The sequence below is a fragment of the Myotis yumanensis genome, unplaced genomic scaffold (assembly GCF_028538775.1).
Source record: "Myotis yumanensis isolate MYYU_CA2020_CCGP unplaced genomic scaffold, mMyoYum1.0.hap1 SCAF_17, whole genome shotgun sequence".
Classification (NCBI taxonomy): domain Eukaryota; kingdom Metazoa; phylum Chordata; class Mammalia; order Chiroptera; family Vespertilionidae; genus Myotis; species Myotis yumanensis.
In genome coordinates, this window is record NW_027223768.1 from 18761826 (window position 1) to 18776224 (window position 14399).

General features: G+C 47.6%; 1 protein-coding gene across 1 annotated transcript; it reads right to left on the reverse strand.

Moving 5' to 3' along the window:
* Positions 1-59: 59 nt before the first annotated feature.
* Positions 60-8886, reverse strand: SERPINC1 (serpin family C member 1). The gene is made up of 9 exons (XM_070396937.1): positions 8778-8886; positions 7815-7896; positions 7578-7727; positions 5149-5518; positions 4606-4821; positions 3736-3873; positions 2067-2457; positions 1178-1242; positions 60-308 (listed from the first exon to the last, which is right to left on the reverse strand). Exons 3-9 carry the CDS (start codon positions 7610-7612, stop codon positions 132-134), a joined length of 1392 nt encoding a protein of 463 aa, XP_070253038.1. The 5' UTR covers positions 7613-7727; positions 7815-7896; positions 8778-8886; the 3' UTR covers positions 60-131.
* Between the last annotated feature and the right edge of the window lie 5513 nt (positions 8887-14399).

The window sequence follows — 14399 nt, forward strand, 5'->3', positions numbered from 1 at the left end:
GCAGTTTCTCCCTTCCTTGTCTTTATTTCAGGTGGCAATGTCCATTCATACTAGTGAGATGGGAGTAATTGTGTTTATTTTTACCTCTGTTCACAAACCAAATAGGAGGAGGTGCAAGGAATGAGAACCCTCTAGTTCGCACAAGGGTTGGCTACTCTGCCCATGAAGATGATAGTGTTCAGAGCAGCTTCCCTTATGAGAACCAGGAAGGGCCTGTTGGCCTTGAAGGTCACCTTGATGGGGTTCAGCGAACGGCCAGCCATCATGATGGCGGTACTAGCTGCTGCTTCACTGCCTTCCTCATTCACCTGCAGGTCAAACAGGAAACAAACTGCTGCATTAGCTGCAGAGACCTCACGCATACACACAGCCACTCCAAGCGCTATCTGCCATCAGGTGGGAAGTGCCTTTGGGTCAGTGCCTAACGGAACCCCACTGTTCCTCATTCTTCCACCCAGTGAATATTGATGTAGGCATTTGGATTCATCCAAGCTTTTGGCTGGATCCTCAGATAATTGCTGAACCAGAAATCTGAATGGAGACAAGGATATCACATTCCTGGCTGGCACATGGTACGTGGTATTTCAAGGGGATTATGTTGTACTCGATGCTAAAAGAAATTTTGACTCAAGATCAGAGCTCTACCGTTGAAATAGTTTCACTCTTGGAGCATCAGGCTCCCAGATATAAGTACCCCAAGCAGCCACTCAGGACCCAGGGCCTATGAAAAGAGGAGGACCCTCTGTCTGGAGGAGATGGCTTGGAGTAATAGACTGAAACAATGGTATCTGAATTTGCTGATAAGCAGAAGTGCCACCAGTCTAGAGGGAGATGCCTTTGGAAAATTGTACTTGGGGACCCAGAATATCACTAAAACTGTGCCTCTTCATGATAGTCCTCTGCTGGCTCCTTTCCCTTAATGTTTGTGTCCCTGTTTCACCTGCTTCAGGAGAGACACAGGAAGGGAGGTGGGAACAATGAGACCCCAGGGCTTCAGGGCAGGGCTGTGTTGTAGCTGGCCTCCCAAGGAGGGGGCAGTTCAAGCATCTGCTAGCTATACTAGGACAGCCAGTGAAACAAGAACTCCAGAGTTACAAATCACAGGAGATACTGATGAACGAATAATAAAGCAGCATGGGAATAAAAAAGAAGAGAGAGCAAAGGGAGGTGTACTCACCTCAAGAAATGCCTTATGGAATGCGTCTGAGACGAAGAGGTCGTCCCGGCCTCCGGCCACAATACCTACAAGGAAGACCAGAGAAGGCTCTGTGACATGGGAGAAAGGAATCCAGATTCATTAAGAGGCCCTTTGGGGCTTTTTTGAAAAATAGGAAGCCATTCTGGACCCTCACTTAATGACACCCTCAAAATGCCATGCATGGAAACAGTAAGTACATACGCAGGGCTTCTCAGCCTGGCTCTCTGCATTGAGTCTCATGCTTCAGTCCTTGGTGGGGTAAGTGGGGGTAAGGGAGCAGGGACTCTGTTCTTAAAGAAAAACTCACTCCATCTGGTAGGAATGTCTCTCTTTCCAGTCTGGCAACATTTTTGAGAGAGGGATTGGTTTTCAGACCTAGTTTAAAGATAGGCCATTAAAGGTCAATCCAGTTACCTAACTATGTAAGCTGAAAGGTTTGGCTGTGTCTGTCCAAGTGACCTTGAGGGAAACACATGAGCCCTTTGGAATAGCAGGTAAAGGGCTACCAGATGTCAGCTACCCCCATGTTGTGGGACCCAGATGTCCCCAGCTCTTCATCAGATCTATCTCTGCTCTGAATTTGATGCCTTTTCAAGTTCTTCTCTACCGGGTCTCATCTCCTCTATCAGTGACAGACTCAAAGGGTTCCCGTGCCAGCTGGGCCGGCAGAGAACCAAGAGCTACCTCGCCCTTTTCCAGAAGAAAAAGCTGAGGCCTGGAGAGGAAAAGGGAGTTCCCTGCGTTCACAGTAGAACTGGATTAGACCCAGGTGTCGCACCTGTTCTCTTTTCTACTCTCTCTCCCACTCTTCCACCTTTGGTCAGACCCCCTTGGGGGCAGAGGAAGGAGTAGTCTTTTCTCCACTAACCCGGGAGCTTGGATTTCTCCGGACTGAACAGGTCCACAAGGCCCATGTCCTGCAGCTTCTCCTTCACACTGAAGCTGTCCTCGATGCGGAAGCGGGGCATGTGGACCACTAGCATTGTCTCCGCCAGCTCATCCAGCCACTCCTGCAGCACCTCCGGGCTGAGCTCCTGCTCCACCTTGGCCAGGCTCTTCTCAGGCTGGGGCAGGATGAGCACCATGGTGATGTCATCACCCTTGAAAGGCAACTCGAGCACCTGGGTGCCTTCTGCCACGCGCCGATAGCGGAACTTGCCCTCCTGGAACATCATGGATGCCGAGCACGACTGCCCATCGGCCTTGTAGAAAAGATCTAACTTTGTGTTCTGAGAGCTGAACTTCGACTTCCAAAGGCCCTGGAAGAAGACGCCAGGTGGAAGAATCACAAAGCAAGAACACCCGGAGGATACTGACATGCGCATATGCGCATTTTGTTATGTTAACTTGTGCATATAATTATTAGGAAAAACAACCAGATGAATGATGACTATGTCAGAGTGTTTTCTTTCTGTGAGCTTTCTGTATATTTCCCAGATTTTTAGCAATGATTGTCTATTTGATTTTATAACAAAAAAAGTAAAAACTAAAACCAAGAAAAACCTACTGGCCTCTTCACAAGTCTCTCCTTGAGTTTAAATCGAATTGCTTTCTTTCTCCCACCAGCCTCTTTCTCCAAGGCATTATCCAAAATGCGGGGCTCTGCCGGGTGAATACAGGACACACACACACACACACACACACACACACACACACAAAATAACCCCAGGGGGTTATCCAGAAGCCCTGCCAGGCAGAGGGTGTGTCCTGGCCAACTTCCTAGTCAGAGGGAGGAGATACAAGACACTCTGAAGTGTATCCACATGACCATCCCTGTTATCTTCTGGTTCTTTGATTTGGGGACAAGTCATTTAACTTAACTCTGAGCAGTGGGCCTTCATCTGTAACATTTGGAGCTGGTGATCACTAGTATTTGTAGGGAGTTCAATGTTCAACAGTGTGGAGGGCACTGCTCCAAGCATTTTACATGCATCAACTTAGTCCCCTCAGTTATGCAGTTATGGTACATCATTACCAGCATTTTACAGATGCAGAAATTGGGACAGAGAAATGTCACAGGTAGTGAGGCCAAGTTCATGCAGTTGACATTACAGAGTCTGGATTTATACTAAGTAACCTGAATGAGCAGTCCAAGGTCACATTTGTGATGTTAGGAGGACCAGGAGGGCTAATTAATGGCAAAGTGTTCCCGAAACAGTCAAGGGCAATAGACCCTGTGGAAATGCAACCTACTTTACTCTTAGAGAGAAGGATACCCCAGGCAACGGAGTGGTTGGCCACAGCAGTTGACTGGCTAAACCCCTGGGCTAAACCCCTGTGGAGGAGGGGGAATACATATGGAGCACAACCCAGGATGGGCAAATGTGCCACAATTCTACCCACCTTCAACAGGTGACCCTCCTGACTCTGTCAGGAAGCTGTTTATTCCCACCACCCACACCCCCTCCTCCTCCCTAAACGTTATTAATTTGGAACAATCTTCAGAATTTCTGACTCTCTGGGAAAGATAAGGCCCTCGGCACCATCAAATCACAGGGCCTCTGCAAGTCTGAGGTCAGTTTACCAAGGTCACTTACCTTGAAGTAAATGGTGTTGACCAGAACCAGGACAGTGAGCTCGTTAATAGCATCCTGGGGAATGACGTCAGTGATACGTCCTTCGGTCTTATTGGATATCCACTGGTTGATGGTCACTCTGGATGGCTCTGGATTTTCCTAAGGAGAACAGGAAACAAACCTACCCACCTGTGCTATTCAACCATCTTCTTCATTTCCCCAGGCAGCATTTTATTTTATCCTTCATCCTTCTGTCCTTTCCCAGCATGTGGTTAAGCCATCCATCACTCTAACCCAGATTGGGGAAACCTCACATATCTAGTACAGTGCCATGAACTCACAAGAGTCCAGGTTTCCAAAACATGTTCTTTGGGAAGCTAATGAGTGATGAGGGAAGTGGGTGGGGCAGGAGGGATATTCATATGGTCAAAAATGTCTAAGAAATGCTGTTTGAATTAAAGTCGATAGACTTTTTGACCGCAGGACTTCTCAGACGCTTAATACCTCTGGTGCTTCATGAACCTCCAAGAGGAGAACATAACATGCACCACATGCCAATTTTGACCATGGTAACTTTAAAACATTGAATTAAATAAGGTCTCTGGTAGGACTGGCATCTCCAGGATAGCTTTGGGTATATATGTGAACTTGGTAGAGGAAATGAAGAATTTATTACTTGTACTACTTTTTTAGAGCTTCCACTACAATCCATAGACACCACTGACTTCTCAGGTTTCAGGCAAGAGTAAGTGTCCCAGGGGTTGTGACTTACAGTGCCCCTCCACCTGCCCCTAACTAGCATAGCAGTGTTAACTTGGATCCTGCTTCTCTATCTCAATCCCTTAGTGGAGAGGAAGAACTCTGAGGTCAGGCATAACATGTGTAACTCACCTTGAAGTCCAGGGGCTGGAGCTTGGCTCCATATACCACCTCACTGATGTCCTGGTAGGTTTCATTGAAAGTAAGGGATTTGTCTCCAAAGAGGCGATTGGCTGATACCAACTCAGAGGATTTGTTGGCTTTCCGATAGAGTCGGCAGTTCAGTTTGGCAAAGAAGAAGTGGATCTGGTCCGATGTTTTCTCGGAGATGGTATCAAACTTAAAAACCTGTAGAAGCCAAAAGAAAATGGTGGTGGGTTGGGTGGTGAGCATGGTGCTGTTGGTCCCTGACCAAGAGCCACCTCAGTTATGAGCTCCTTCAGGTACAGTGCCTGGCAGCGTAAATGCTCAGCTCCTGTTTTCTAAACGAACGCATGGATGAAAGAAGAATAAAGATAGGAAGGATAAAAGGAAGAAGAAACACAGAGAGACTGGGATACCACCTAAATCCTCCAAAGGGCTAGAAACACAGAGAGACTGGGATACCACCTAAATCCTCCAAAGGGCTCTAGATCAAGACAGTAAGAAGCTGGGCAGAAGGGCCCTGGATTGTACCTCCATTAGCTCCTTGAGGGTGTTATCACAGGCTCCCAGCTTGGTCATAGCAAAAGCTGTGGAGATACTCAGGGGTGACAGGAAAATGTTGTCATTTTTATTCTTGGAGTCCGCCAGATGCTGATAGAAGGCAGTGGCAAAGCGGGAATTGGCCTTGGACAGTTCCCAGACCCTCCGGTTGGTGGCCTCGGGGATCTTCTGGTCTGAGCCCTCCTCCTCAGGGGCCTTCTTCTCTGGGGTACGGTAAATGCACATGGGATTCACAGGGATGTCCCTCGGCTTGGCTGTGCAGATGTCCTCCACAGGGCTCCAGTGACAGGTCACAAAGCCCCAGAGACCAAGGAGCAGCAAGGAGAGAAGACACACACTCCTACAGGGAGACAGAAAGCTGAGTTAAGCTAGGCTGGATGACCCCCTATCCCACTGCCCATCACAGACGTGCCCCAGTAAAGCATAGGATGCCAAACCACCCGTTGGACCTTGGACTTTGTAAAATACAAGGGCCCAGGACAAGTCCAGTCCTGGATTCCCTACAAGTGGATAGTTCATGTTGAAATATGAATCAACTACTGACGCAACTGATGGTTATTAAAAATAAAGAATGCTGAGCTTCCAGTGGTGAGATGGGTTGTGCACGCATGAAAAATAGGCAGGCCCTAGACGGCTTGGCTCAGTGGATAGAGCATCAGCCTTTCGGACTTAAGGGTCCCAGGTTCGATTCCGGCCAAGGGCACATGCCTGGGTTGCAGGCTCGGTCCCCATTGGGGGGCATGCAGGAGGCAGCCAATCAATGATTCTCTCTCATCATTGATGCTTCTATCTCTCCTTCTCCCTTCCTCTCTGAAATCAATAAAGAAATATATTTTAAAAAAAGAAAAGAAAAATAGGCAGGAAACGTTGGTGCCCAAGGAAGAGGGAGGGTAGCAGTGGGAGCCACTTACAGAGCTGTGTTGGGAATTTAACCTGGATGGAAAAGGAGTGGAAGGATTTTCACTGATACAGCAGAGAGACTTCACTAACACATGAGGGATAAGAAGGAATGAGTGGGCAAGGGCACTCTACGTGCTAAAGACTCCCATATCCGTATCTCCAGCCCGTGTGTGCTGGATAACCCCACTTGGGTGCCCTACATATTCCTTAATGAAATGCGATCACACCCTTGCTTCTTCTTCTGTGTCCTCCAACTCAGCAGATGGGACCCTTGCACACCCTGTGATCCAATCCCGAAACCTGGGGGTCACCCTGATTCCTCCCTCCCACCCTCCTCATTTAGTCAGACCTAGATTCGATTAATTCTTCTCCTTGCTCTCTCATTACCTTAGTTCAGGCCTCATAATTGTCTGTTGCCTGGGATTCTTAATAACTTCCAATATGGGTTCACTAAAGGTAAATGAGACTAATTTTTTTAAAAAACGAGATCACAAGATTGGCAGATTAGAATTGGGACATCCAAGTAAGCAAACCCAGAGATGAGCTCTCTTGTGTTTTATCAATAAGACTGGCTGGGCCAGGGCTTCCTCTGGCAGGCTTGAGTCCCTGGGTCTGGAAAAGAGAGTCTCTATGTGGTACCAGGTCTTCTCAGAAAAGACAGCTGGCAGGGCAGGAAAGATGTGTTAGGGAGGTCTACTGGGCAAGCCGGGGCTGGTGGGAAGCTGGGGGCCGCTGAGGGGTGCATGCTTGTGTGTGATCTGAGGCCAACTCCGTAGGTGTAATCTGAGGCCCAGAATGGGAGAGGAGTGGAGGCGCTGAGGGAGGGAAGGGAGGTGAGGGGGGAGCAGAAAGAGGATCTTGCCATTCATCTTCCCTCTTGTTGCTTCTGTTCCCCATTTTGCCCCTCCACGACATTTGCAAACCCAAGTGGAGGTTGAGGAGGCCCTGGGAGCTCTGTTAAACACAAGGGAAAACCCAGATGGTTGAGCCACAGCCTCAAGCCTGGCTTCCTCCAGCAACCAGATCAGGGAGGGAATGTGTGTGGTGTGGAGGGAGGAGAGAAAGGGCTGGGGCCCTTTCGTCAAAGGTCACCGAAATCTCGGAGAGGGGCATCCAAGCAGAAGGAAGAACCAAAAGGGAGTTAGGAGATCCTCACAGATTAAACTCGCAGGATTGTAGAGGCACGGCGGGCCCGGAGTTCCCCTCGAGGGTCTCGGGACTGCTGTGAGGACTGGGACTGACACAGCGCCTTCAAGGGAAGGAAGAGGCCCCTTGGCTTCTTGGGCTAAGAACCCAAGGTGTGGCTTAGGGAAAGGCCTTACCCCAAGAGGGGGCGGAGGGAGGGCACTTGGAGTGATGTCCTGCAAACAAGCCGTCTTTGATTGTAACCACCTGGGAGAGGGCCTGGTCTTCTCCAAGGTATGGAGACCATCTTTGTGGATCCTTCAGAGGTCAGGAAACCCTCAAGAGCCTGCGAAGGCCAAGCTTGCCCCTCTTACCTTCTTCCAGCAGTTCCTATCCCACTGGAAAACATGGTCGCTAATCTTCCACAGGCTGGGCAGGTGGAGGTAGTGTGGCCGAGGCGATCCCTCTGAAAACTGGCTCTTTCCTCTAAAGCTGAGGTTCCAGAGGCCAGGGTGGGGGAGGGGCTGGTGAGGAGAGGAGGACTGAGGTCAGAGGCTGATGACCAGCTTCCAGGGTTAAGCAAAGTGTGGGGCCCAGTGTTGTTTACTTACTAGAGAAGTTTTAAAGTTCAGTCCGGTCCAGGGAAAGCAAGGCCCACCTCTCTCATCCATACGTTCTCACTCTCTTCTTCATCTTTACAGAACAGAAAAAGAAGGTTCACAAATTCAAACTTGGTCCGAAAATGCCTGGCTGAGGACAACTTTGCAGGATTTTTTCCCCAGGGAACCAAACCGGGAGTAGAAAATAGGTGACTAGAACTAGTCAAGTTGAATGTCTAGAAACTTCTAGACTTCTACCTGCTCAGTGTGATACCCTCTCTTTCTAGGTTTCTTTAGGGAGAGAGAGAAAGGGAGAGTCCATAGTGTGTCATTAGGGCAGAGAGAGGAGGAATATTCTGGAACAAGGTGCTACCTTCCGGCTTCTAAACCAACACACCCGTGACCCAGACCAGGACACACGTGGTTACACCTGTGGCCCACAGATGGAACCTTCCCGTTAGCCCTGAAGTGACGGGAGGGGGACCAGCGCAGGGGCCTCGGGGTGCACACCAGGACGTGCTTAAGGCAGCTGAGCTGGTTGGGAGGTACTGCACACAATCCTACGGGGGACTCAGGGGACAGAGTGTGGGGCAGATACAAACACACACAACGGCTGAAACACTCTAGAAGCAAACAAACCACATTACGGTTGGTGCGTATGGTCATTTTTGCTTAGTTTAGTTATTGGGGAAACTAAATAAATTCAAATCAGCCGAGATGAAGGGCCCGTTTATATCATTCTCTTCCTCCCAGTGAACAGCCCGAAACAAGTCTCCCTAGGATTGCTGCAGCAGAGTTCACGAGACGCGTCGTCTGTGACTGAGGACTCCTGGACGCTGGGACAGTCAGAGGAACTCTAGCGTCCTCTCCTCACTAGACAGAAATCTCTGTCTGGACTGAAGCCGTATTGACGTAGACCCAGGACACCATGAGGACTCCCGTGAAGTGTGGGCAGTTATTAGGAACTGTCCTTACCCCCTCATGCTTAGGGGCTCCTTGTCACTCCAGGTGAAAGACAATTGAAAAGCTTCGCGTCTTAGGTCCTATGAACACAAGAGTGCTACCTGTGCCATTGGGCTCTGTCCTCGGGCAGGGGACTCCAACTGGGGAAGACAAGCAGCAATAACATAAAGAATCAGTATATACTTCTCATTAATTAATAAAGGCTTACTGTAGAAAATGTAAAAAAAAAAAAAAAAAAAAGAAAGAAAGAAAAAAGAAAAAAAAGAATCAGTATATACACCTTGGCCGGTTTGGCTTAGTGGATAGAGTGTTGGCCTGCGGACCAAAGGGTCCTGGGTTCGATTCCAGTCCAGGGCACATACCTCGGTTGCAAGCTCCTCCTGGCCTGGGCCCTCGTCAGGGCGTGTGCAGGAGGCAACCAATCGATATATTTTTTCACATCCATATTTCTCTCTTTCTCTCTCTCTGAAAATCAATGGGAAAATATCCTTGGGTGAGACTTAAAAAAAAAAAATCAGTACATACTAAATAAATACATACCATATCAGTCAGGTATTGATAAAGGCCATAGAGAAAAATACAACAGAGCCAGGGGTTAGACAGTGATGGGGGCCAGTGGGGAGGTTACCTTTTATAAAGGGTCGTAGCAAAGGGCTCCCTGGTGGGAGTACAGAGTGCCATGTAACCCTTTGAAGGGAAATTTAGCAATACCAACATTACAAATGAATTTACCCTTTGAGCGGGAAATCCCACTTCAGGAAATGTCTCCTACAGAGCTATCTGTGTGGGTATGAATGAGATGACCAATTGTAACAGCGACTGGGATAAACCAAGGTTCATCGCACACTGGAAAACTATGCGGCTGTCACAAGGGTGAGGGTCCTCAGTGTACTGACATGAAACGTCTCCGGGATAATCGAGTGGTGCTGTGTTACCTTTTACACAGCAAAGTGGGGAACGGTAGGGTGAGGGGTGGACAGACAGACGGGGTGGGAGTAAGGCGTCGCTGTGAACCTTCCTTTCCTGTTTTTGAACATGTCGAAGTTCAAAAGGTCTTGACTTTGTGAGCAAGAAGGATGTCATGTTGTATCTTACAGAGGGTTGGGGGCAGGGGAGTTCTGGGGCGGCACCAAAGAGGAAGTCGAAGCATCTTAACTGACGTGTAATCACTAGCTGCCTGATCTTGGAAACAGGAGAAAAGGAGACTGAGAAGCCCACGTCAGTGTCTGCAGGTGGAAAGCAGGTGTTCAGGTGTGCCTGAGCTGGCAAAAACGTTTAGTAGTATAGGATATTCCATCTTTACATTAGCTTAGGTCAAGTTCTTTAAATCTTTGAATATCATAATAATAGGCACCACTTTCAACACCTACTGTACATATATATGTTTATATAGAAAAGAACCTAGTTACCCCCTGGCCGGGTGGCTCAGTTGGTTAGAGCATCAGTCCCCAACACCAAAAGGTTGCGGGTTTGATCCCAGGTCAGGGTGCATATGGAAGGCAATCGATCAATGTTTCTCTCTCACGTTGATGTATCTCTCTGTCTCTCAAAAATCAATTAAAAAAATCCAGTTATCACAGAATGCTATAAAATTATACAAAATTTTGTTGTATTGCCTTTATTATTGAATAAAGTACTTTTCAATAATAAAAATAATATAACAAGACTTTTTATTAAATTCTGGTAAGATCAGCCCTGACCAGTTTGGCTCAGTGGCTAGAGCGTCGGCCTGTGGACTGAAGAGTCCCAGGTTCGATTCCGGTCAAGGGCATGTACCTTGGTTGCGGGCACATCCCCAGTAGGGGGTGTGCAGGAGGCAGCTGATCGATGTTTCTCTCTCATGGATGTTTCTAACTCTCTGTCTCTCTCCCTTCCTCTCTGTGAAAAATTAATAAAATATATTTAAAAAAATAATAAATTCTGGTAAGATCAAAGAAGACAGTTGGAGTGAATAGGGCTGAATTCTGAAGAATAACCACAGTATGTTAATAAATGTATCAAAAATATTCAAGTTCAAGGCCTGTACTGATGTGCTAAGCCCAGATAAAATCATGAGCAAGTCAGCCTCACCGAAATGACTGGTACTGTCTGGAATTTCTAATGCCCCAGGTGACGGGAAAATCCCAGGACGCCTGAGCGAGCCCTGGCCTTGCCATGTAATCCCTAGCTGTCTGATCTCTCAACCTCTCAGAGAGTCAGAGATTTTAAGTTTCTCTATGGGGACAGAGTAACCACCTCTCAGGGATTTTGAAGGATTACAGATCATCCAACGGTCTATTGTTACCAAGTTAATACAGTTACACTTTCTCCAGGGAACACAGCTAAACTCTACTTCCAGCCTCCCCTACAGTTCAGTGGGGCCACAGAATTAAGTTCTGGGAGGTGAGATGTTGCTGCAAATGTGCTAAAATGTCCCCACAGCCCTCCAACCTCTGCCTCCCACGTTCAGGCTAGATGCCCTCAGGACTTTGAAGTATTTATTCATCATCAAGCTTAGCTGCTAAATTGCTGTCCTCCTAGAAGACCCCCATTAGAGGATGAAGTGCACAGGAAGTGAAGAAGCCAGCTGACACTGTCAAATACTACAGAAATGCTGTTGTGTGATTTTCCTTTACCATCATTAATGACTCGCTTCCGGGTGGAACACAATGTTAAAGGGGAACCCACCGTCTGACAACTCAAGTGCCATTTGATCTGATTTGATTAATTAAGGTAACATTTAAGGAACACCTTTGTGTCAAGGACTGTTCTAGACACCAGGAATAGAATGATACATTCAACATAGTCACTGCCCTCATGTAGCAAATGTTCTAGTGAGTGAAACAGATAATAAGCACATACACACACTTTTTTTAAAATCCCACTTACCATATATCAGGATCCTTGCTAAGTGTTTTACAGGCATTTGCTTGATCATCCTCTTGTCAGGAAGCCACTACTATGCCCCGCTGTTCACCAGGCTTAAGAACTAGGCCCCAACCTATGCAGCTGAGATTCAAACCCTGTCTGCCTGTCTCACAGGTCTCATGCTCCTACGGGACAGCCGAGGAGAAACGGTCCAGGTGAAACCTTAGTCCCATTGTTCTCCTGGGGCCAGGTTACAACACGTCACCATCTGGTTCTCCTCTGGCTAGTCTTTACCAAGTTTGCCCACGTTTCCCTCAAAACCCAGGGCCCAGAAACGAACGCAGGCACTGCCACCTTTTCCTTTGGTTACCCACATTTTGTTAGAAAACATTTGTCTTGATTGGTGAGCACACAGTGCGATATACAAAACCTGTAGCACAGAAATCCATACCTGAAACCTATATGATCCTATTAACCAATGCCACCTCAATAAACGTAAGAAAATGCCTGTCTCCGGTGCCTGTTCCAAATGAGGTTTTCACACCAGCCTTCTCATTGCACACAGCGTCCTTGCCTCTATCTAGATTTTGATGACCCAAACCCCTTTCCTCTTGGTTCATCCTAGGCTAGTTTGATGAGGAAAGGGAAAAATAAAAAGCTCGTATGCAGGGCAGACTAACCTGGGTCTGCCTGCCTGTCTCTCCGTCTCCACAGTGTCATCAGTATTCTGGAAAGTGTTTTAATAACTGCATATTTAAATCAAATTCTTCATGGGCTCTTATAGCTATTTCTGGAAGTGGAGGCAGCCTTAAGGACTTTTCTCAGGTAAATACTAGTTTTGGAAGAGGATACCTCACTTCTGTGTGGCCCAGTTTGTCTCTATTCTGAGTGGAAACAAGATCTGAAGGAGCACATAGGAACCCTCTGCGTTGCTGTGTTTGGGGTCTGAGGAACCAGGGAGCATTCAATCACCCCCTTTCTTTTAGGGTAGCAATAAAGTAAAAAATATCCCTCTTCCCCTTGCCCTGCCTCCAGTCTCAGCGGTAAGTCCTGCGAGCAGGTAATTGAGTGGGTCCTGGCCATTGCCTCACATCCAGGCTGTTCTGTTCTTTTCTTTGGACTCGAGAGAAAGACCTTGGCAGGAACAAACAGAGGAGCAGGGCTCCCTCCCGCTGTGGTTACTGAGTAACTCCCAGCTGAACTCTTCCACGGAAATTCGGCAAAACATCTGGCACCCACACCACAGTCGCCTCCACCTCACTGGGGTTTCCAGTAGACCAGGCAGTTATGACACTAATTAAGGGGAAATAAAGTTTATCACACTAAGCCCTGCATTACCACCTGGGCAACTTTCAGGGGAGCCTCTCAAAGCACATCACAGGGATCTGTCCCAATTCTCACAACCGTTAGAAAGTGCAGTTTTGGTTTCAGGGAAACCACATCAAAACAAATATTTATTGAACATGTTCCGTGCCAATACCACTGGGTCTTCAGTGTACCTGATACTCAATAAATATTTGTGTTTGAAGAAACCCTGGTTCGGAGTAGTTCTGACTTATTAATAGGAAGATACTTTAAATGCCTCCCAAGTGGAAAGTTATCAAGCAAAGTAAAAATGCTACTGATTCAGGGGAGGTGATGCCTTGTATGAACAGCAGCAACACTGGGCAAGGGTATTCTAGACAGTTGCATGGAGTCTACGTCATTGCTTCTGATTTAGTCCAGCAAGTTGTAGGTGGTGAAGAGAAACAGAGAGACAGGCAGAAGGCAGAGCACAGAGCAGAGATGGTGGGAGAAATCCCTGGAGATAGGGGGTGGGTAAGACAGGTTGCCCAGCAGCAATAGGAAGAAACTCACATTAAAGCCCACCGTGTTTTCTGTGACTGGTGCGTTTCCTGCCTCTGCCAGGGCTGCTCTGGCCAACTTGACCAAGTCCGTTTGAGGGGTGAGGCAGAAAGGAGGGTCTAGGAATGGAAGTGGGAGGGCAGTTTCTATCCCATCAGGACTCACAGCTGGTTTCAGGCCCTTCCCAAATGGCCAATACTGAACACCAGCAGATGCTACCTGGGCACAGGATGCTCGAACTCCAGGAATCACCTCTTGGGTGGCTACAGGTCAGCTCCACAGGGAATGGGCTGGAGGCAAACCCTTGAACTGCTCGCGGCTAGAGATAGGGGCCAGCCCAAGCTGTGAGCTGCGGAGGAAGCCGAGCCATGCCCTAGGTCCAGGAGTTCATCAGGTCCCTAGCATGTTGTCAGAATAACAAAAGGCCCAGTCAGTTTGAGGGTAGCAAGGGCAAGGCTAGACTGAAGAAAACCATGTTGCTATTATCACACTCAACAAAAATGTCATTCCCTGATATTATCTAATATCCAATAGTTAATCAACTCACTTTCCCAATCATAAATGCCTTTGTACATTTTGTTTGTTGGAATCAGAATCCAAACAAAGTGTTGCAATTGATTCCAACATCTCTTAAGTGTCTTTGAAGCTGGACTAGTTCCCTCCCTTCTCTTTTTCTCGTATTTAACCATGATCTCTAAGAAAAAATAAACCTACATTTATCCTCTAATTGCAAGGAATGACTAATGGGTGGGGGTTTCAGGACAATTAGAAGACGTCAGTAAGAATGGAAAGATAAAAACTGTACCAAGAAGGTATCCAGAGCAGGTCCATGTTGCTTAACCATACAGAAGGTCCTGGGTTAGGAGAAGCCATCAAAGCCAGGACTTAGCTGTGAGTCATGAGGTCTCATGGAACACTGACTGGCCCTAAGCTCCGAGAACA

Coding starts and splice junctions, on each gene's coding strand:
- SERPINC1 (XM_070396937.1), bottom strand. CDS start 7,612: ATGTTTTCCAGTGGGATAGGAACTGCTGGAAGAAG. Junction 3,874..4,605: donor TCCAGCCCCTGGACTTCAAG/GTGAGTTACACA, acceptor TGTTCTCCTTAG/GAAAATCCAGAGCCATCCAG. Junction 2,458..3,735: donor TCAACACCATTTACTTCAAG/GTAAGTGACCTT, acceptor GTCTTCTTCCAG/GGCCTTTGGAAGTCGAAGTT.